The following is a 23,361-nucleotide window of genomic DNA, read 5'->3' as shown; positions in this document are numbered from 1 at the left end:
TTCTCTGAGTCCTTCGGGGATTGGGGACCGGGGGTCCCGCTCCGAGGATGCCATCCAAGTGGACGTGACCGAGAGAGGATCTTTCCAGAAAACCTCCCCAGAGCCGGGGACTATGTCATCAGTATCTAAGAACCTGGCAGCCCCACACTGCCCATCAGGTCTGGCGCTGACCCACCTGGGAGTGCCCTGGCCCCCCCTCAGCAGGCAGAGATGAAAGGAGCAGCCGGGCCTGGTGGGGAGAGGCAGGGATGGTGGGCAGCCGCGGGCAGCAGGAAAAATACACTGATGGGCTGTGTGCAAATGTGATGTGACACCCAGTGCTAGAGCCTCACGCTATGTTAGCAGCTCCCGTGACTCTCACACATGCCAAGGGGACAACGGGCCAGGGAGGCTCCAGTCTTTATCCCAGTGGGTCCCTGGTCTCAATTTCCACGTCACCTGCATGGACCGAGCCGGTGGTAGCTACTCCCAATAGAGCCTCATGGGGTGGGTGAGACGGGTTGGGTGCGCGGGGAGGGGCGGGAGGGAGGGGCGGGGAGGGTGCTGGAGGAGGTTGGGGAATGTCTGTTTCTTGGTTATCAAACAGGCAACAAACAAGATGTATTACGTGCAAAGTGTTTGGTGCATGGAGAAATCTCTGGTGGGGGCGAACCTGGCGCCTGAGTGGGGAAATGACTGATCTCGAAGCCTGGGTGGGCTAGGGGGTTGGGGGAGCGGGGATTTCCCAAGCTGAGGGAACGTGAGAGCTTGCAGAGGCTGGGGGGTGCTGGGATCCTGTGGGGTGAGGGGACAGGCTAAGCCTTCAATTTCTGGGCAGGAATCTGGGGACTGGGGCCAGGGGAGGAGGAGGAACAGCGATTCAAGGAAGGTGCCTTGGGGGTTGTCTTCTGAGAAAGACTAGGCAAAGCTGGCCAGCAAGGCTGTATATCCTGGCACCCCTGGGAGCCACTGCCATGTGCTGCCCCGTCAGGGTAGGTGAGGAGCAAGGCATAGGGCGAACAGACATGCCACAAATGGACCAGCAAAGACACAGACTCCTCCCTACTCCCCAGGAGCAGAGGGCAGGAACGCCGGCTGCTCTGAGCATGGGGAGATGACAGACACTAAACTGACCCTCTTGTTCCTCCAAAGAAACACGTGAGAGGCTCCTGTGAGCATGAGGGAAAGGAAGGCACATGGACGACGGTGCCTCAGGCCACGGGGTGCAACTTGGGTATGTGGATGAGGCCAGGCTGCTGAGGACAAGCCTCGTGACACCTGGAATCCTGGTTAGGGCAGGAGCCTCTCCAAAGTCTTTGCTGGAAGGTAGACCAGATGACTCAAGGCATCCGAGACGGCGCCTGGGTGCCCTCCTGTCTACGCTCCACCCCTAGCCTCCCCTAGGTGGATGAAATCCCCGGGTGATAGAGGCTGATGGAAGGGATAGGCTGGTCTGGGGTAGGGAAAGTCCTGCTGTTTCAGACATAGACAGAGCAGTGGGAGGAACCCTGGACGTCTGAATCCCACGAAGCCTTTTCTCCTTCCTACTGGCCCTGCCAAGCCACACTCCCCCCACAGAGCACAGCAGCTCCTACCAACAGTCACCCTGACATGTGCCGCTAGCTCTTCCTCCCCAAAGCGCCTGTCCCTGTCCCCAAAGCTTCCTGCGCCTGGCTTTCCAGAAATGACTGCTACCTTCCATGCTGGCCATCCTGTTACAGGATGAACAAATATATCTCTTCGACTCAAACACAAACACAAAAACAGGAAGAAAAACTAAAGCTAGATAAGGTTTCAGAGTTTAATATTAACAACAACTTCCTTAGAGGTCTTCAGGGGCAAAGTGATTTGAAAGTTTTATTTGAACCGTTAAAAAACATACTTCTTGGCTTTGTTTTTGTCCTACACCCAGTGGTACTTGCGGGGTGTGTGTGTATGTGTGTGTGTGTGTGTGCGCGCACACACACACAGATACATGCAGGGCTACTTCTGGCTCAGCGTTGGGGGCAGGGGTGGGGCTGGTGCTCAGGAGACCAAGTGGTACTGGGGACAGACCCCAGACTGCTAGCATGCCCAGCACATGCTCCAGCCCTCTGAACTATCTCCCAGGTTCCTCACTCACCTCCACCAAGCTGGATGTCAGTTCTGTGCATTTTGCCTGTGGCACCCTCCCACACCCCCACCAGGACAGAGGGTCCCCTCCCCTTCTGGCTGCTGAAGGTGAGTATTCGACTTTTACAAGTGAGAACTTCTGACTCTGGGTGCCACATCTATTTATATTGTGGGGTTCACACTTAGTGCATTCGATTTGCCAATGTAAGTTCTCATTTTCAAAGAGGAGGACTAGACACCCTTCATGGGAGGTCAGTGGATGTCACAGAAGAGGCATCAACAGTTTGTCCCTCATGTTCCTGCCAAAATTTTTCCATTTTATGGTCAACATTTCTATAAATATAAATAAGGTGGTGGCAGGAGAGTCATGCCCCTTTCTAGGGCATCAGAACCAGTAGGGGCTCCACACACAGGGGCCTTGGGCATGGATGAACTTGGTGCCACCGAACACCCCACCTCAAATTCCCCCCCCCCAAACATACACACACACAATCCACATACCAACACACTCAATAATTAACATACCAACACACACCCAACGCATACCAAATACATCCGATACATACACGCAATCCATACACACACCCACACACCAAACACATGCACCCAACACCCCCCCAATAATACACCAACACATACCAAATACACTCACGCCCAATATACACAGCAACCCACACCCCGATACATACACAAGGCAACACACTTGCGTACCCCAAACACACCCAACACATAAATATACCAGTAGACATATGCACACACTCAACAGACACCCAGATAGCAAACACACACCAACCCATACCAGTACACACCAACACAAACTTTCCAAATACACACACAGGTGCATATTACATACTATAGAGCACACACCAGCCTGCATGCGTGCCCCACCCCATGGGGCAGGGGCGTGTCAATGACTAACAAAGACTCCAAGTCAAATAAAAAGAATGCCAGCCTGGGTCAGGGGACTGTGAAAGGAGCCCAGCCCGAAGGAGGGTGGGGATAACAGAGGCGACACCCCGAGGAGGCGCCAAGTAACACACACACACACACACACACACACACACACACTCAGTTCTCCCATACAGTCAGTCCTTCTATCACCCCAGAACTGCTACTTCTCCCCCTTGTACGAAAAGAGAGCAATGAGCCCGGGAGCATCCACACACTCGTCATCACCTCCCTGGGCAGATGAGGTTGGGCAGTGGGGTGAAGGTGGCCCTGACTGAGACTCTGCAGAGCTAAGGGCCCCAGTGCCATCGCTTTTGGCGCATTTCTCCCTCAAACCCAGCTTCAGGCCCCCTGGGCACTCAGCGGGTCAGCAGCCACTATGCAAACGTCAAACCTACTTGTACTCAAGGCCGTGCGAAGTCATGTGCCCACCCCCGCCCTCTTTTGGCAACAACTTCAGAGAACAGCGTCTGGGAATATGCCACGTTCCCTGCTCGGGGAGAGATTGGAGGCTGTGGAGGACTCACGAGCTTGGGGTCAAGCCGCAAGAGAGAAAGCTGCTCCCTGGCCACGGACCTGCAGATCTGAGCATCTCATAAACCAAGGCCCACGGGATGATGTTCTTCAAGCATCAGCTTGCAGTGGGCTCAGAGCCAAGGGGCCACCAATCACGACGCAGGGACGCCAGGACCAAGGACTCAACAGGCACGAGGTGTGGGAGCCAGGCTGAGAATTGTGCACGAGAGAAACCAGCCTGGCTGAGCAGAGACACCAACTTCCGTCCTTCCTGACATCGAAGGAGCAGATGAGTGAAAAGCACCAAAGTGTTCACGTTGATACTTGGGGTAGGGGTGAAGGGGCGTGGACCCCCATTATAAACCTGGCTTCAAATACAAAGAATCTAGGACTTTATCAGTGGACAAAGACACTGCCTCCTAGCTTCCGGGCTCGTGACTTTCTTCAGTTTCCTTTTCAGGCGAATGAATTACATTTACCTTCCAGAACAACTCCACTGTTACAGCCGGACCTTCAGTCTACATCAAAATGCCGAAATATGTGTGTGCCTCCCCTCCTGCCCTGCCTCCCCACTCATCCCTCTCATCCAAGCCTGATTTTCTAACCCAAGCCTGCCCACGGCCGGTGTCCCCTCTTGAGGCCCCCAATTCCTTCTGGCCTTAGGGGCTCCGTGAGTTCCCTCAGTCCCTGGAGCACCCTGCCCATGAGACCTGCCTTCCTTCGCCTTGGCTGAGGCTCGAGCGGTCTGCCCTATTAACTCATCCTGCTAAGTCGTTCATCGACTCTGAATTTCCTTAACTGGTTCTGCTCCTCGCTGGGTCCCTAGAGTCCCGATGCATATCTGCCGAGTGATCAAACATTTGCGATATCAAAGCATCAGAATTACACGCCTGACAGTTTGTGAGTGCTTTTTAATCTTCCTCAGATAGACAGGAAATGCCTCCCGATCAGAGATCAAGCCTCACTTCCAAACCCCTGGGTACAGCTACAAGGCCTAAAGCAGGCACCCAGAGAAGACTGGATAATTCGAACGGGATGAAATAGACTCCCTGGGCCCAGAGGAACAGCCTGGGGACATTTGAAATTCCCGCTCAGCTGCTGTGTGACCATGCGGTCGTGAGTTCAAACCCCTAGTGCTCCCCACGCGCGCCACAGGTGATTTCCAGTCACCCCGCCTACAGAGGTATGGGAGCAACATGAGAAGGGCATGTTCTCGAGCGAGCACCACAGCCAGGCAGTCTGGCGTCTGGTACACATGTCTGAGCACCACAGTGACCCCAGCCGGCACCACGGCCATGGCTTGTGTGCCTCCACTGCGTCTACAAGCCCCGTCTGTGTCACAGTTAAAGGCTGCAGTCGTGCAAGAACTGGAGAGGCCCCCATGGTCACTGCAGCAACAGGAAGGGAAGGAGGATGGATACATGAAGCCGCAACAAGTACACATCAACACACATCCCTGTCCATCCTCCTAAAACCATCAGGGAATCTTGCACAAAGGCATCAGGCAAAGATGGGCGACGGTCACCGGTCATTCATTGTACCCGACATTTCCGGGTTCATTTTCAGAAGGTCCAAATAATGGCCTTACAGGTTTTGTACCAAGTCTGGGGAAGAATGTTCTGGAAGCTGGGGAGATGGCTCAAAGGACTGCAGTGCCCGCTTTGCATGCAGGAGCCCTGGTATGGTCTTTGACACCACACATGGCCTGGAGAATCTCCCCTCTCCCCACGCCCGCCGCCCCCCCCCCCCCATCAAAGAGTATTTTGAACAATCCGCAGAATAAAAATTCTACACATTTTAGTCACTGACATTTTTTGCCTGACTGGCATGTGGTTTTCCTTTTCCTTTTTTCGGTAGTGGTGGGGTGGGGGGAGGGAGGGGTACATCTGCTGTGAGCAGGGCTGACCCCCTGGCTCTGCACTTAGGAATCCCTCAATGGTGGGCTCAGGGGACCCTATAGGGTGAGGGGGATCGAACCTAGGTCGGGGGTGTGTGGAAGGCTAACGCCATACCTGCTGTGCTATCTCTTGGGCCCCGAGTTTTCCTTCTCTTGAGAATTAAACATTTGCTCTTGGTTTCAGTTTGCAGGTCAGGTGGAGAGTGGAAGTGCCTCGGTCTTTACTGCCAGGTACCCTGCCTTTACTGCCCACTGCACTGAGCGGCTTCTAGGACCAACAGGGAAATGGTGGGGTGGTAACAAGAGCGAACAAGATGACCCACCTCTGCCCGAGGCTGCCACCACCCCAACGAGCCCCCACAGTGAATAAATCCTTTATCCCCGGCAATACTCTGAAAGTGCTGTGTGCAGGATAGGGGTCTGGAGTGTGCGTGAGCTTGCATTCAGTCATGTGTGTACACCCGTGTGTGTAGGGCAGAGTTGGAGCATGCGGGTCTCCGCGCTCACGTGTGTACACGTGTGCATAGAGTGGCGAGTTGGGGTCTATGTGTATGCATGCGTTCACATGGAAGCAGGCGTTTGAGTACAGGAAGCTGGGGTGTGCGTTGTGGTGCCTGGCGGAAGCCTCTGCTTGGGACCAGCTCTCGGGCTGGTTCTTTTTCCCAGCAGAGCTGGAGAACCGCGAGACCTGACAGTTAGCTATGCCGCTGACCTTCAAGCTGGAAGGGGACGTGCACGCATTAGGATTAAGGGGAACAGCTGCCTTTGTTCCCTGTGAAGACACACAACACACACACACACACACACACACACACACACACACACACACACCCTCACAGAAATGCTGCTGCCTCTTCCGGGTACAGCAGGTGGACAAATCTCTCTCTTCCTTTCCCACTGAGAAAGTATGTTCTCCCTCTCCTGGTGGCACTCTCAGAGATTTATTTATTATATAGGACAGGAAGACAGCAGCCGGGAAGGTGGGGGAGGGGGACTGAGTCAGGCCTGACCCCGCTCCAGGAGCGGCTTTCCTCTCCTTTTTTTTGGGTGGGGGGGCTGTGACTTACAACAGCACCAAATGCATAAAAGGGCCCAGCTCTGCACTTTCCACTCACCAGGAGAAAGAAGGTCTGCTTCCTTCCCCCATTGATTTTCTCAGCCCAGGAATACCTTCTTTTTTTTTTCTTTCTTTTTGGGTCACACCGGCTCATGCACTCAGGAATGACCCCTGGCGGTGCTCAGGGGACCATATGGGATGCCGGGAATCGACCTCGGGTCAGCCCCGTGCAAGGCAAACGCCCTACCCGCTGTGCTATCCCTCCAGCTTATTGTGTTGGGAGGTTGGGAGTGAGGGAAGATGAGATGGGCGTCCAGCTACTGTCCATTTAAAGTAGGGAAGGAGGGAGGGAGGGAGACAGAGAGAGAGAGAGAGAGAGGTCAGAGTGAAAGTACAGCGGGCAGGGAGCTTGCCTTGCACACAGCCAGTCGGCCCAGGTTCGATTCCTGGCACTCTATATGGTCCCCTGAGCCCCCAAGGAGTGATTCTAGAGCAGAGCCAAGAGTAAGCCCCGGGAAGGAGTGGCATGTATCAAGCCCTGAGCACCACCAGTTATGGCCCCAAAGTTGTTTTTTTTTTTTTAAGAAGCTAAAACAGGGAGGATTGGGAGGTGGCTGCCCCCCGTAGGTGGGCACTTACAGGGTCTCCCCCCACCCAACACACACACACACACACACACGCACACACACACACACACACACACACACACACACACACAGTCTGTATATCTTGTTTCAGATTTTGGCTGTGGGGCCGCATCCAGCATTACTACTGCTCAGGGGCCAATCCTGGCAGTGCCCAGATGCCAGAGACTGATGCAGGCAAGACCGGAGCTCTCCCGCTGCGCTCTCTCCTCACGCCCCTCTCCCTGGGCACTTCATGGTGGCCCCCAGGGGTTGGGGCAACTGGAGGCAGAAGGTGGCGAGGCCCGGTGTGTGGAGCAGGGCCTGGCACGCGTGGGAGCCTGAACCCCGTCGCTCCCCTGAGCACTGCAGGGCGTGGCCCTGTGCCCCCAGCGAGGAGCAGTTCAAAACTCCGAGAACCCCTGCTGCGTAGGAGAAGGCTGACCCCCTCCGGCAGCCCCCTCACCGCCTTGGACTCCACCAGCCGGCACCAACCCCGGAGCTCCCGCCCGCCGGCCTTCTGTCCTGTGCACCCATGTCCCCTTGGTGCTCAACCGTCAGGAGCAGATGCTCTCCTGGGGTGTGTGTGTGTGGGTGTCTGAGAACGCCCCTCCCCACCAGCCTGACTCTTCCATGCCTACTTCCTGCTCAGAATGGGGTCTTTGGGGCATCCACTCGAGTTTGGCGGGGGCACAGCGGAGCTGGGGGGACCTGTCCCTCTCCAGGGCCACCCTTCTAAGAGACTCTAGTGCCATGCTGTGCCTTTGTACCACAGCCCCACTCCCGGGCACCCCGTCCTTCTCGGGGCATCTGAGAACGAGCCCCAATCTCACACAGGTGGCTTTCAGGCAGCTGGCGACCAAGATGGAGCAGAGGGTCCATCCAGGCAACCCCCTCCACAACTGCCCCCCCCCCAACTTCCTCCTGACACACGGCCAGGGCGGAGAGAGAGGCCCGGCTGGGTTCCCCCCACCCCCCGGGCTCACCTGTAGTATCTGGACTGCAGGTAGGTGGAGCACACGGCCTTGGACACATGGCTGGCCGAGCCGAAGTCGATGACCTTGACCCGGTAGGGCTGCCGGGCGGGGTCCACGAGCATGATGTTTTCGGGCTTGAGGTCGGCGTGGATCAGGCCCAGGCTCTTGAGCTTCATGAGGGCCGTGGCCACCTGCTGGAGCACGGGCCGGATGTACTTGAGGGGCAGGGGGCTGAACTTGTTCTGCTTGAGGAAGTCGTAGAGGTTCTGCTCCAGCATCTCGAAGACCAGGCAGGTGTGGTTCTTGTGCTGGAAGCACTCGTAGGCCCGCACGAAGTTGTAGTCGTCGGCACTCTCGGTGCTGAGCCGGGCCAGGATGCTGACCTCGATCTGGCCCTGCCGGGCGTACGACGGGTGGTTCTTGAGGATCTTGATGGCCACGATCTCGTTGGTGCCCCGCTTCCAGCACTTGACCACCTGCCCGAAGGTCCCGCGGCCCAGGAACTCCAGCACCTCGTAGGTGTTGGTCATGGAGCACAGGACCTCGTGCTGCACCAGCTGGTAGTCGCCCTCACTGTTGGAGCCGCTGTTCTTGGAGGTGGCGGTGGAGGTGGTGGCCGTGGCAACCGTGGCCCCGCTGGCATTGTTCTGGACCATGGGCGGGTGCTCCTCGATGATCTGCACGCTGCTCGTGTTCTCGAGCTCCTCACTCTTGCGCTTGAGTCCGCATTTTTGGTAGGTGTCCAGGAGGTTCACAGTGCTGCGACGCATCAGGTTGTGGGGCCCGCCAAGGACGGGCCCCGGCACCGACGAGCCGCCGGCGGAGGTGACCACGATGTGCCCGGCGCTTCCTGGGAAGATGATGGTCTGCTCGTAGGGGAGGCTGGGGTTGGGGAGGGCCAAGGAGGTGCTGACGGTTGTGGCGGCTGGCTGCGAAGGCGGCACGAGCTTGCTCTGGCTGTAGGCTTTGCTGTGGGAGCCGTAGCCGGTCATGTCCCAGTTGGAGCTCGGCTCGACTTTCAGTTTCTTCACACTACAGAAGGCACTTGATTGAAGGGCGTGAGGGGAGAACACCTGCACCTGCGAGGCCATACCTGGGGAAGAGGAAGGTGGAGAGAGACCGGTCAGTTGGCGCCGGGGTGGGGGGGGGGACCCAGGGAGTCTCCCTCCACCACCTCCACGCGAGGGTGGAAAGAGACTCATCCAACCCCACCCAGCCACGCGGTTTGCAGCGTCAAGGACTTCGAAGTCCTGCCACCAGGACGCGACGCACTCAGGAAGAGAGTCACCGGCTGACACACGGCTGCCAGGACCGCGTCCACAGGCTCCTCATTTGGAGCCAGTGACAGAAACGGTCTGAGGTGGGCTGCGGCCCAGAGGGCCATGAGGTAACTGAGGCAGCTGTGAGATAACTGTGAGGTATGGGGTTGTCCCAACACGTGACACACTCCTTGGCACCGGCCCTGCCAGATTCTCTCTCACTGAGGAAAATGCTCCCTGAACCGCTCTCACCCTGAATCCACTTGCTCACCCGCTCGCCTTCCACAACCACCCGCCAGCATCTTAGTCACGGCTAATGAACTTGGTGGGGCCAGAGCATGGCTGACCGTCTCCTCATTTTCCATCTCTTAAACCTTCTGTCCGTTGGGGTGGCAGCCTGGGGAGCTCAGTTCTCAGGTCCTTTTATTCGCTAGATTTCATACAGGGTCTATCAGTTGCCTATTGTTTCCTGCCAATGTCCTCGCTGTGCTCTAGAGCCCCTGAGGAACCACCGGGAAGAACCCAACCCCAGAAGTGGCCGGGCCATTTGCAACCATGCTGATCCTGGAAATGAGTCCAGATTCCTGGTCACGGCACTCAGGAAAAATTAAAAAAAAAAAATCAGATGAGGAAGAAGCCCGTTTTTCTAAGCTGCCATGGCGACACATTTCGTAACAAAGCACAAGGAAAGTGGGGCCTCGGGCAAGCACCACAGGGCAAAGCCATCCTAGTGTCTGAGTCTCTGACACCCTCCTGTTTGAGCGGGCTTCACATTCTCCTGCACCTCTGCACCACGCCACCCCCACTCACTCTCCCTCCCTTCGCAGAACCCTCTTCTGCCATGTGCAGAAGTCGGGGCCTTGCCCCCAATTTTCACTTGCTTCATTTCCACCCATCTCTTTTTTTATTTTGTATTTTTTTAATTTTTATTAGTGAAACATTATGAGGTACAGTTGCAGACTTACAGATTTTTGTGCTTGGGTTTCAGTTATACAATGATCGAGTACCCATCCCTCTGCCAGTGCCCATTCTCCACCCATCTCTGAGCCCGCCTTCGCCTTCCAGTCCCACGTCCTTCGCTCTCCCCTTCCAACACTCAGAGGTCCCCCTACTGTCACAGTCCTCCTGCCCTACTTGGCCCCAAACCCCACTGCCACTGCGATCTTCGCGGGTGATGTCCATTTACCGCACCCCTGGGCGGTGAGGGACTGAGTGAGGCTTGACCAATCCATGAGAGCAAGTCTTTACTCATCTTCATTTATCCATCTTCATTTGCTACGCGCGCATGTGTGCACGCACGCGCGCACACACACACACACACACACACACATACACTCCCCAATCCACTCGGAAGACAACAACCGCCCACCAAATTCTTTGCTTCCTCTCACCAGCCACCCATGGTTCACATCCCTGTTTATTCCACTCATGCCTAATCCATCTTCTCACACTTAGCACTCACTAAGGACTCTGTCCTTCAAGGCAAACGCCTTCCTACTTGCCGGCTTCAAGTTGGCCTGTTGTCTTCGACCTCTGGGCAGCAGCGTCTGACACCGAGGACCATGGCTTCCTTCAGGAACTTGTTTTCTGTGCTTATGGGGGTCTGTGACCTCCTCCTCCTCTAGTTTCTGATGGTTTGCCAGGTTGGGGGGGGTTGGGGGTCCCATCCCTCTTCGTCCTTCATCTTACTCATTTCTTTTCCAAGTTAAAAAATAATTATTTACTTATTTGTCGATTTTGGTTTGGGGGCCACACTGGGCCGTGCTCAGCACTTACTCAGGACCGTGTACTCAAGGGTCCCTCCTGGCACTGCTCCTAGGAGGTTCTGGGGATGAAGCCAGGTCAGCTGCATGAAGGCAACGTGCCCTGCCTGCTGTCCTCTCTTTCTGGCTCCACACTTAGGAATATTTTTAAGAACTTCATTCATATAAGCATATTTTCAGACCTTGATAGAATTAAACCACAAATCAGAAACAGTGAAATGCCACAAAATTTCTTAGACATTAAACAATATACTTCTATTCCACCGATAAAAGAAAGGGGAAAGGTTTTGCAAAAAGAATAAGAAATCATTCCCCCCCACCCCCTTTTTGGTGTCATACCCTGTGGTGCTCTATGCTCAGGGGTCATTCCTGGTGGTTCTGTGGGTCAAATCAGGGCCAACCGCATGTATGGCAAATGCCTTATCTTATTCCTTTACTCTCTCTCCAGCCAAGAAACTATTTTAAAATATTTTGAAGGGAGCCAGAGGGAGGGAGTATAGGCCAGAAAGATAGTACAATGGACAAGGCACTTGCCTTTCATGGTGCCAACCCAGGTTCAAGTCCCAGAACCCCAGATGATTCCCCCAAACATCGCCATAAGTGATCCCTGAGTGCAGAGCCAGGGGTGAGCTCTGATCACCACCATGTGTGGTCTCCATACAAACAAAACCAATGAACAAAATATTTTGCAAGGGGCTTTCAGAGGCAAACATTAAAAGCTTGTGGGGGACGGGACCGGCTCACTCCTGAGAGGCGCGTGCTCTACCACTCAGCCGCATCCCTAGCCTAAAGGCTGACTTTTGTTTTAAATTTTAAAAGAACATCTTCAGACAAATAATCCTCAGACTCATGATCCACCCCCAGAGAGCCAGAGGACAGTCTGCGACGTTTAAGTGGAAGAGGACTTATGAGAAGCCAACAACACTGGGAGCAGAAAAATGACAGAAAAGGACCAATGAAACCAAAAAGACATTTTGAAAGGTAAACAAAATTGATTAATCTCTAGCAAGACTGAGAAAGTAAAGAAGGGAAACCTGGCAAGTCCCAAGATGTTCCAACAGAAAGAGATCAGTTCAAAGGGAATGAAATATAAAACTCAGAACTGAAAAAGACAATATCAGAAATTTAAAACTCTCCAAACTTAACAAAATGCAGGTAATGAGAAACAAAATCATTTAACTTGAGAATAGAGGGGCCAAAGAGGTATTTCAGTGGGTAGGGTGCTTGACTTGAACAAAGCACAACCTGGATTCAGTCCCTGGTATCACATACGGTTCCCTAAGCAATGCCAGGAGTGATCCCTGAGCACAGAGTAAAGAGTAAGCCCAGAGTACAGCCAGGTGTGGTTCAAAACACCAAAACCAAACAAAAAACACTCAGAACAAGATACACAAGAAACTTAAGGACAGAGTCTCATTATTGCTTTCCTTCTCTACGGCGTTTTATGTTTTTAGGTGTCTTCTTCCAAGTCAGGGTCATTTTCCTCTCAGAAAAGTCCTTGAAGGCTTTCCCGGCAGACCACCTCAGTTGCGATGAAATTCTTTGCCTGCTATGTGTCCAGAAAGCTCTTCATGGGCCCAGAGTCATAGTACAGCGGGGAGGGCATTTGCCTTCCATGTCACCGCCATCCTGGGTTTGATTCCAGCATCCCATATGGTCCCCTGAGCACCACCAGGAGTAATTCCTGAGTGCAGAGCCAGGAGTAAACCCCTGAGCATTGCTGAGTGTGGCCCCCAAACCAACAACAAATAAAAACAAAACAACCCCCCCAAACAAACAAACAAAAACTCTGGGCCTTTTGCACAAAAAGCATGTGCCAGCCCACTGAACTCTCTGGGCCCCTCGATGGTTTTTTACTTTCCTCTTTTTTGAGATGGTTTTCTGTTTGAGTTTGGCTCCTTCTACTGCTCCTGAGTCCTCCTACTGCCTTACTCTTCCACTCCATGATTTCTGTTTGGACTTTTCTAGAATTTTCTCTGCCTCTGTTGAGGCTTCCTGTCATGGATCAATGTTCAGTGAGCGTCACTGGGACTGCTGCTTTAAAGTGTTCTTCAGGCATCTCACCTTGCTCTGCTGCCTCTCGGATTCTTTCCACGCTGCGGTCATGATCCACTTCTGTGGGTGAGTTCCCCTGTCTCCTCATGGGGTCTGGTACCCCATGTGAGCCTGTGTTACTCTTCCCTCCCACTGCCTTCGAGAGGTTGGTATTGCCAACCTTCTGACTCTGCTCTCTCTCGAAGACACCATCGATTCAGACAGTGCTGGCTGTCTTATATCTGCAGGAAACTCCCACCTGATCACTAGAGGTAAGACATCCCCCCAACCCCACTCAATCCTCAACCCTCACCACCCCCCACACACACCTCCTTCCGAGGAATATACTTTTGCCTCCTGTTACATCAAGGCAGATCTTCCAAAGCTGAGTTTCTTATCTTTTCCTGAAAATACAGCCCTTTCACCCCTTCATCCTATCATCTCCACATCACTTTAAAAAAATATTCTCCTAGTCAATGGGTTCAAACACTGTGGACTTTGCTTTGGTGGTTGTTTTTGTGGCCTCAAGAATAATTTATAAGTCTTATTAATTTCTCCTTCAAGACCTCTCTTACATATGTCTTTTTATTTCTGTTCTTGCTGCCATGACCAGAGTTAGGCACTAATTCTTTTCTAACAAAATGAAAGCAAGCACAGACATCTGGTCTACCTGAGCACCCAAGTGCACACACACTCTCTCTCTCTCTCTCTCTCTCTCTCTCTCTCTCTCTCTCTTCTCTTACTCCCCCTCTCTAATTTGCCCATCTTCAGCCACCAGATCGATCTTCCTAGAACTGATTTTGAAGGCTGCCTCTCTTTTGTTCAAAAGATTTCTCTCCTCCTTAGTACCTTGAGTAGAGAACTGAATACTCTAACTTTACATGTTCACTCTGGCTTCCTGGTTGGCTTTTTCTCCAACTTCCTGGTCCCTGGACAAGCCTGGTTAAATTGTTCTGCTCTCCACCTAGCCTGTCTTTTGTACCTTGCAGCCTTACCTTTCAATCTGTCAGGTTTTTCCTATCTACCAAAACTTAACCAAAGAAGAGACAATCCAAATCTGTCCTCCTCCTATCTTTAATCCACAGAGGAGTAGAATTTGGGGGTTTCTCCACTCTGCTCTCATGGTCTTCCCCACAGAGCCACAGACTGCTTGTCTGCCTTGGAAAATCACCCTGTTTATTCACACGGTTAACACTGGGTTTCCATAACCAGGTTCTATACCGGGGGCAAATTCTAAACCAACAACCACACCCTGCTCAGTGTTTTGCCCGATTTTGAGGATAATTTGCCTGGTTTAGCATATAAGCTAGACATGCAGGTGAAGGAAGAAAGTACTCTACCTGGCCAGGACTCCGGGGAGCTCAATTCTCTGGCTACCGTCACAGGCACCAACCACTAGCCCCTCATTGGTTCACCAACCCCAGCCTCTCTTATAAGCTGACCACTGTCAAGAAGCACAGGGCATGTTGAGTCACCTCACCGTGCAGCATGATGGTCCCGGGGCCTGTTCTCAGCGGGCCCCACAATCTGATGTTCTGCACAGGATCCCAAGGCAGTGGGATCATAGGTCAGTGCCAGGCAGTCCCTTTGAGAGCTCAACAGGCAGATTCCGGGGCTACCTCAGCCAGGCACCCAGCATGACCCCTGAGCCCTTGACCTCGACTTCACAGATCCCATACAGCCTTCCTGCCTTGTGTAGATCCCAATTCCCATCTCCACCCAAGTAACAGAACTGCCTTGCGGTGCCAAGCAAGACTGCTGGCTAGGCTGAAGAGATAGGGCAGGGGTTATAGCACTTGCCTTGCATGCAGCCAAACCTGACTAGATCCCCAGGACCATTAATGGACTATCAAGCACAGCCAGGAATGACCCTTGAATCACAGAGTCATGAGCTCAGCTGGGTATGACCCAAAACAAACAAACAAAAAATTAAGAACATTTATTTTTGTTTTTTTAAATAAGACTGCTTGCTTATTCAGAAGCTTTAAGATAACACTGTTTTATCACACCCATCCCAGTGCTCCCTCTCTCATTCTTTTGTTTATCTGTAAACTCTTCTCTGTGCTCTCCTCCTCAGGCAGTTAATCACCTTATGTCTTTTGCATAGTTTACCTTAAAGCAATGTCCTTTCTGTATGGACACAGGAATACAGTTAATATTATGCTTTGTAACTTGGGAGTTGATTGACTCCAAATAACATTTACTCCTGGGCATCTTCTTTCTTGACTCAGTTGCCCTTAGTTCCTAGCACCCCCAAAGCAGGGTACCAATGAGGGACTTAATGGACCCAGGACAAGCTGTGAGCTACCCTGGCATCGAAATGGGCCAGGCCAAAGCGCCACGATACTGAACTATAAGTTGAAGGCATGATCATGGACAAATACTGTCATGATCCAAAAGTAAGTAATGATGAGACTAGGACCCTGCTGGGGCTAGGAAGACTAAACTGGCCTGACGGACTGCGGACTATATAGTGAGATGTCCTCAGGAAGAACCAAACTGTAAATTTATGTCCCTACTGTGCTCATACAGAATGACATTGCTAGAAATATTAGAAGTAGATTTACTACAACTATTTAAGTAGATTACTAGCTGAGGAAAGAACACACCCTTGTTGGGATCCCACCCTTGAGCAGATCTCCTGGTCATCTGGAGTCATCTCTGTAGATGAGATTTTATCCTTGAGTTAATCTCCTGGAGGAGTGGTCTTACCTCTCTTTGTTGATTTGTTAATGTTCAACCCACCTTTGTGTCACCACCTCATGTGATTGCTATATAAACTAAGACTGTAGGCTTGGGAGGGAGATGTCCAGAGTCAGAGCGAGAGGGGCCCAAGCTTGAGAGAGAGAAGAGACATCTTGATCCGGGCCATACACAGCGGCTCAAGAGCACCGAACATGGGCAGTGAGACAGAGCCGTCCAGAGAGCCCGTGAACACACAACCTTCGGCGTGCTTAGATTTTTTACAAGAAGCCACACTTGACCTCTTTCTTTCTAACCGTCCTTTGGTTCAAATTGGCCTCCCCTGATTCTCTCTACCAGCAGAGAAAATGGTCATTCTGAGTAATTTTCTAGATGATGTCTACAATGGAGAAATGTCCACTCCCGAGGCTTGGAGTGAGCTGCCCAGCAAAAGGTCTCAGGTCTGACCATCTCTTGATCCTTGCAGATGTGGGGGGCGGGGGTAAAACTGGGGAACCAGGCCCGGCAGTAGATGAAATCTGCTCATAACAAAAAGGAGCCAGAGTTCTATTCTGTGGGGTTCGGAGCGCCCAGGCTGTTAGGAGTGGAATTTTACAGCGGGACGAGGGTGTCTTGTGACTTCTTTGTTATTGGGACAGCAGCCAAGGGTCATAAGATGTGGAAACCATCACCGGCTACCTCTGGTGACAGATGCCCGGCAGCCGAGGAGAGCTGCCGGCTATAAAGGCCTCGACATGTGCCCCTGCCTGCGCCTCTCAGCCGTGAGCTGGAGGCCATTCCCCATCCAGTCTTTTTCCGAATGTTTATTTCGTTTATTTTGGTTTGGGGGCCACACCTGGCTATTCTCAGGGCTGACTCCTGGCTCTGTGTTTGAGGATCTGTCCTGGTGATGCTTGGCGGATCATTGGAGGTGCTGGGGACTTGAACCCAGGTCTACCACATGTAAGGCAGGACCTGAACCTGCGTACTATCTCTTTGGCCCTGTTTTTAAAAAACAAACAAAAATACTTAAGAGAGAATTGACATATATATCATACATAGGTGTGATATATACATAGATGTCTAAACACACATAGGATACATGTCAAATCATTAAATGACCACAATGAGTTTTATTTTTCCTTTTGCAGAGCTGGGGGTGTGCAACAGGCCTGCCCTCTGCCACCAAGCCTCACCCTTGGTCCCACTATTATTATGTTCCAAGTCCCTCCAATATAAGGACTTGTGCGCTGCTGGTGTCTGCAGAGCTTACTGTGGAAAGCATCCTTAAAAAAAATATTTATTTATTTTTGCTTTTTGGGTCATATCCAGCGATGCACAGGGGTTACTCCTGGTTCATGCACTCAGGAATTACTCCTGGCTGTGCTTGGGGGACCCTATGGGATGCTGGGAATCGAACTCGGGTCGGGCCATGTGCAAGGCAAATGCCCTACTCGCTGTGCTTTCACTCCAGCCCCCAGTGAAAAGCATCTTTATGGCAACAGCCGCACTATGGCCAAGTATTGCTGGTGGAGGGGCATTTTCTGGGCTGAATCCAACTGATTCGTTGGACTGTCAGGGCACCGAGCTCATGGCCTTTTGCATCCTGGTTCTTCCTATCCCCAAAGGGAGTTCCTTGAGGTTTCTGCTCCAGAGGCAACACTGTGTTCCTCCAACTCTCTCCCCATCAGCCGCTGAGCTTCTGGCGGCCTGCTGCCCTCCATAGCAGGGGATTTGCAGGGCAGAAAATGGCCAGGCAGCTTCCACTTGAGAAGCCCAAGCTGGTGGTTTTTCCCAGCCAGTATTCCAGTGAGGCTCTCAGAAAAGAAAAGAGAAAGTGGGTTTTGCGGGAGACTAGGCGGCCATTACAATACAAAAGGGGGTTGGGGAAAGGATGAGCCCAGGTGCGTGGCATGAGGAAGTCACCATAAGGTCTGTAGGATAAACCTGCAGTCATCACACCCACTCCATCCATGCACTCCCCACCCATGTGGGCACGCCCCCCCCCAACCTAGGCACGCCCAAACTGCCTCCCCAGGAAACACGTGACAAGAGGGCTGTCTCCACCCAGAGGACAGACAGCACAGCAAGTCACCCCAACTGTGACCCACAGCTCCTAGGAGGCAGGTTCCCTGTTACCAGTCCACCCACCCCCCCAAATCAGGTCAAAACCACAAACTATGGATATTGATCTACTTGGAACACCACCTGCTTTTAATTTTTTGATTTGGGGGTCATACCTAGTGGTGCTCGGGGTGTACTCCTGGCTCTGTGTTAAGGGATCACACCTGGCGGGCTCCAGGGACCATATGGGATGCCGGAGCTTGAACCTGGGTCTTGTGTGTGCAAGGCAAATGCCCTACCTGCTATCTCTCTAGCCCTCCCACCTGCTTTGAAATACTGCTAATGAAAGCATATATAGATGCTATTAAAATGAATGGTAAAAATGATTTAAAAACAAATTTGTTGGGGTTGGAGTGATAGAACAGTGGGGAGGGCATTTGCCTTGCATGTGGCCAACCCGTGGTCGATCCCCAGCATCCCATTTGGTCCCCTAAGCAGTGCCAGGAGTAATTCCTGAGTGCAGAGCCAGGAGTAACCCCAGCTTACTTGCCTTGGACAAGAACAGGTCCTGTCTCCATTCTCAGCACCACTGCCGGTGGTGGGCCCCAAAACCCAAAAGGGAGAAAAGGAAACTATATGGAATACAGTGGTCTTTTCTGCCTTGCCTATGGCAAATGCAAACTAAGAAATGGCATTCAAATATACTCTTGAGGCAGCAGACTTCGAGTTCTTGACTTGTTAAGCATCATTTCTTATCGTCTATCACAAGGAAAAGTCTGTTCCCTTCATGCTCCCAGAGAGACGCCGTGTGTCCGAAGCAGAAGTGCAAGCCAAAAGATGATGGAGGAGGTTCCCCTTTGCTGCTTTATTTATTCAATGTTCATATTTTACTTTATAAAAACAACAAAGGAGGGGCTGGAGCGATAGCACAGCAGGTAGGGTGTTTGCCTTACACTCGGTCAACCCGGGTCGAACCGGGTTTGATTCCCAGAATCCCATATGGTCCCCCGAGCACTGCCAGGAGTAAGTCCTGAGTGCAGAGTCAGGAGTAATCCCTGAGCATCTCCGGGTGTGACCCAAAAAGCAAAATAAATAAATAAATAAATACAACAACAAAGGAGTTTGAAGTGCAAGTTCAATGACTTGGTGCATATGTTTTGCATGCAAGAGGCTCTCATTTACTCCACGGAACAATGGCAGGGATGAACACCCCCACAGCCCCAGGACAGAGCCCAGGTTACACATGAGCCCCACTGGGTGTGACCCCCAAACCAAACAAGACACCATGCATTAGAACATGCATGGTGTTCTAACACTGCGTTAGAACCACTGGCCCTCGTGGCTGGATCACAGACGCCATTAGTTACCACAAACTACACCACAGTTGACTTCACCCCCCTGATCCTCGGGATTCCCAGGATTCCGTGCTGGCCCCTCAGACCGTGGGAGGGCGTTTTGTGGATGGGATGAGCAGAAAACTGACTGGAAAGTTTGGAATTAGCCTGTGTCCATTCAACACACAACTCACTGTCATTCTCAAAGTCCTGTAGTGAAAACCAGGACACCAACCTAGGGGTGTTGGGTCACACAATATCTGGACCCCTCCCACACTCAATACAGTAGTTCAAACCCACATGATTCTCTGGGCCATGTAGTCTTTAGGATTAATGGTTTAATGAGAAACTCATTTTCCCCAGTTTTTTTTTTTCCCCACCCAAAGTAAAGCATTGCTTTAAAAAAAAAAAAAGATCTGATCATCCTGAGATTTTTTTTTTAAATGTCATTTGTTAGAGATTGGCTCATTTCGTTCATTTCCCCCCACTTACTTGCTTAGTTTCTTCATAATTTTATATTTCACAATTAGATGAACTAAAAAAATTGCTTCACATCTGAGCACATTTCCTTTCCATTTCACCACCCCCAAATTATCTACTGGAAGATCAGGCTCTGGCGAAATTACAGGAATGAGGGAGGGTTCAACAACGATTTAAAAACAAAACAAAACCAAAAAAAAAAAACCAGAAAAAAAAAAACCCAAACACCCCTGCATTCAGTTACACTGAATTTTATCAAAGCTCGAGAAGGTTCTAGAAAGTAACACAGTGGCAGTTATTTTTGTCAGTGCACAGTTTAATTTTGGTTTGGCAGATGTGAAACTGACCAGCACTCAGAGTCCAATTACTCTGGTAAGGGCTGGCAGGAGACATCACTGGGCTGAGGGCGAGCACGTGATCAACATGTGGGAGAGGTCCCAGGGTGGTCACCAGCAGTGCCTTATCCCCCATAGTCAGGAGCAAGCCCTAAGCATAGAAGTAGCCCCCGGTGCTTTCAGGTGTGTCCCTGACACACACACACACACACACACACACACACACACACACACACACACACACGGGCGTGTGCGCAGAATCCTCAATACTTCAGGTGCTGCTACTTTTCCAGTTGCCAACATCCTTTGGACCTACCCACTAATATTGGTGGCGATCTTTTGCTTATTCCTTATCCAGAGCTCAGAGAATTCACTCTCCCATCTAGTGGAATGCGCCACCTTATGGGTGACATTGCCCAGGCAACAAGTCATAAAAGCATACAGCAAAATGCCCAGATCCAGGAATGTTAGAAATGTGTGTTGCGTTTCTAAACAACCCTAACTGCATACACGGTATAACATACCGCGACACACGTCTGAGAGGTGAAAAGTACTAGACAACCTTTTCACTGACACAGGAAACGATCCTCCTGTGCCCGAGAGACCGAGAGCGAGAGCCGTCCTGCGTATCACATTCCCCTTTCCCTGGCCGCTTGTAAAGATGCTTCCAGCTCAGCTTCCTTCCCGAACGGGACGTTTTCCCCAACAGTGAAGAATCCACGTCTAGGCGACCTTTACGGCTTTGATCCGCAGGCCCTGTCTGTCCTTTTGTGGTGCAAGAGCTGACTATGAGGCCGCCGGCCACTACCGCCACAGAAGCCCACTGAGGCAATGACACGGATCCGAATGCTCCTGAGTGCAGCGCTGGGCATCGGAGAATTCGAGCCGGATTAGCTCCCGCTTTCAAATCTGCACCGAGGGCCCTGGAGAGACACAACGGTGGCTGAGGCACTGGCACGGCTCCCCTGGGAGCTGGCCGTCCCGGGAGGTGGCCACACTCAGTGGAAGCTTAAAGGGACCGACATTCTGCTGCCACGCCACATGACGAAGCCAGCAGAAGTGTGGGCCGGCCCGGGATCACGTGGACAGGGCCAGGCTTTGCAAAGGGCCTGAGACGGGCACGAGCCCAAGGGGGGGGGGGGGGGCGGTGGTACGTTCCATGGGAGAACGGTCCTGTCCTGTTCCTGCTAGGTGGGGTGAGCAAATTGGGGAGGAGGGGGAGGCGGTCCCCACTCGAGGCCAAACGCGGCAGGACATGGCCACAAACGTGCAGCTCCACGGAGATCCGCTGCTAACCAAGGACCAGCAGCCCGGGGCGGCCGCCCTGGCCAAGAGCGAGGCTGAGAGGCAGGGCAGAGAGCAGACGCCAAGGGCTGCCCCTCACACACGTGTCCCTGCAGGCCCGCGGGACCGCACGGAGGAGGACGTGCTCTCTAAGTGCCACGAGCAACCCCGGGCGGCGGCACAGCCCGGGCAGCTGACCGAGAGCGTCATCAAGCAAACAGAGTTGGTGCGGGGCTGGCAGCGTCCCGGGAGAAACGGGGCAGAAAGGAGCGCAGATGGCGAGTGGAGCAATCCTCGGGGGGGGGGGGGGGGGGGGGGGGGGAGGGGGGGCCGCGCGGGCCTCAGGCGGCGTGAGTCACATGCAGGGAAAAGTCAAGGAGAGAATGAAGAGGCTCACAATGAAGGGACAGACAAAGAGTGACGCTTGGAGGAGGCCAGCAGGCGCCCATCATCGGAGGGTCAAGGGGAGGGAGAGAAAGAGGGGGAGCTCTCCTGGGGAGAGGCCTCCAATGAGCCGTGGTCTTGCCAGAGGCTTTTCCAAGAAACGTGATTCTCCTAAGGGCTTTCATGACCTTTGACATCAGCTTCCTTGAATCTGCAAGTCCTACCTTCGCTGTGTTTCTTCCGGGGAGAACACAGCTGTCTCTGATCAACTGAGGAAGAAGCCCAGCCTTGGCTGGCAGCAGGTGCTCAGCTCGAGAGCGGACCATAGCCCCTCTGCAGTGCTCCTTCCCAGGGCCGAGCCCGAAAGCACCGTCCCTAGCACCATTCGCCACGGGGGGTGGGGGGTGGGGGTAAGGCCTGCAGCTGGGAGAGCCAGCGGCCACGCTAGCCACGCTAGCCAGGGAGCAGGTCGGCAGAGTCACAGAACGCTTCCCGCCCGCTGCTGAGCTGGAGAATGGCACCAGGAGGAAATGGCCGCTTTCCACACCTCTCTCGAGGACACTGGGACCAGGGAGAGGCAGACTAGCGAGGAAACCGGGACAACGGCTAACAGCAGCGGTATGGACAGCCTGCATTGTTTTGTTTGGGGGCCACACCCAGCGCTGCTCAGGGATCACTCCTGGCAGTGTTGAGGGGGATCATCTGGGGTGCTGGGGTCGGGCTGGCTGTGGGCAAGGCATATAAAGCCCTACCTGCTCAACTATGGCTACAGCCCAGAGGGGCTGCATTTAAATTCCTCCTGGGAGGTTTACTCCATGGCTAGGAGGCCAGCCACACATGCTAAGGGAAAAGGCAGCTCAGATAGAGAAGGGAGCACCAAATAAAGGATGTTTGGAGGATCCTCCCAGGATGGGAGATTCGTGCTGAAAGTAGACTATAGACCGAACATGATTGCCACTCAATGCCTCTTTTACAAACCACAGCACCTAAAAGGAGAGAGAATAAAAGGGAATGCCCTGCCACAGAGGCAGGGTGGGATGGGGAGGATGGGGGGTGGGAGGGATACTGGAATCATTGGGGGTGGAGAATGAGCACAGGTGGAGGGATGGGTACTTGATCGCTGTATAACTGAAACCCAAGCACAAAAATTTGTAAGTCTACAACTGCACCTCATGGTGTTTCACTAATAAAAATTTTTTTTTAATAAATAAGTAAAATAAAATCCTCCCGGGGCCAGGGGCCGAGTCTCAGCAGAAGGGGCTGCCCGGCTGAGGGTCTGATCCTTGACCAAAGGATAACCTTTGACATCAGCTTCCTTGAATCTGAGGAAGCCTAGTTGCTCCGCTGCTGTGACCCTGCATGCTACAGCCAAGTGTGCGTGGCCACCAAACCCAGCCCAGTGCCCTGCGTGGACGAGCCCTGTCATATGCAACAGCAGGCAAGCGAAGGGAATAACCAGCACCGAGGTCCCCTGGCCTGTGAGGGCGGCTGCACCCCCGGCACAGGTGGGCTGGCCACACCAGTGGCACTCGGCTCCACCACGGACACTGAGAAGCAGCCCAAGTCACATGTTGCCTTCCACATCCTGGGACTCAAAGACCAGCAGGCAGGTGGGGAGGGGGCGAGTCCCCGG

General features: G+C 52.8%; 1 protein-coding gene across 4 annotated transcripts in view; it reads right to left on the bottom strand.

The window, feature by feature from the left end:
* HIPK2 (homeodomain interacting protein kinase 2) overlaps positions 1-23,361 on the bottom strand; it is a 148,292-nt gene that overhangs the window by 77,755 nt on the left and 47,176 nt on the right. For all 4 annotated transcript variants that reach the window (XM_056124048.1, XM_056124049.1, XM_056124050.1 and 1 more), the window contains exon 2: positions 8,119-9,202. In XM_056124048.1, coding sequence (XP_055980023.1) covers positions 8,119-9,202 — 1,084 coding nt within the window. The remainder of the gene's footprint in view (positions 1-8,118; positions 9,203-23,361) is intronic.

This window comes from Sorex fumeus, unplaced genomic scaffold (genome assembly GCF_029834395.1).
Source record: "Sorex fumeus unplaced genomic scaffold, SorFum_2.1 ptg000048l, whole genome shotgun sequence".
NCBI lineage: Eukaryota > Metazoa > Chordata > Mammalia > Eulipotyphla > Soricidae > Sorex > Sorex fumeus.
The sequence above is the reverse complement of the archived record's forward strand: the minus strand, read 5'-3'. Positions and strand labels throughout refer to the sequence as shown.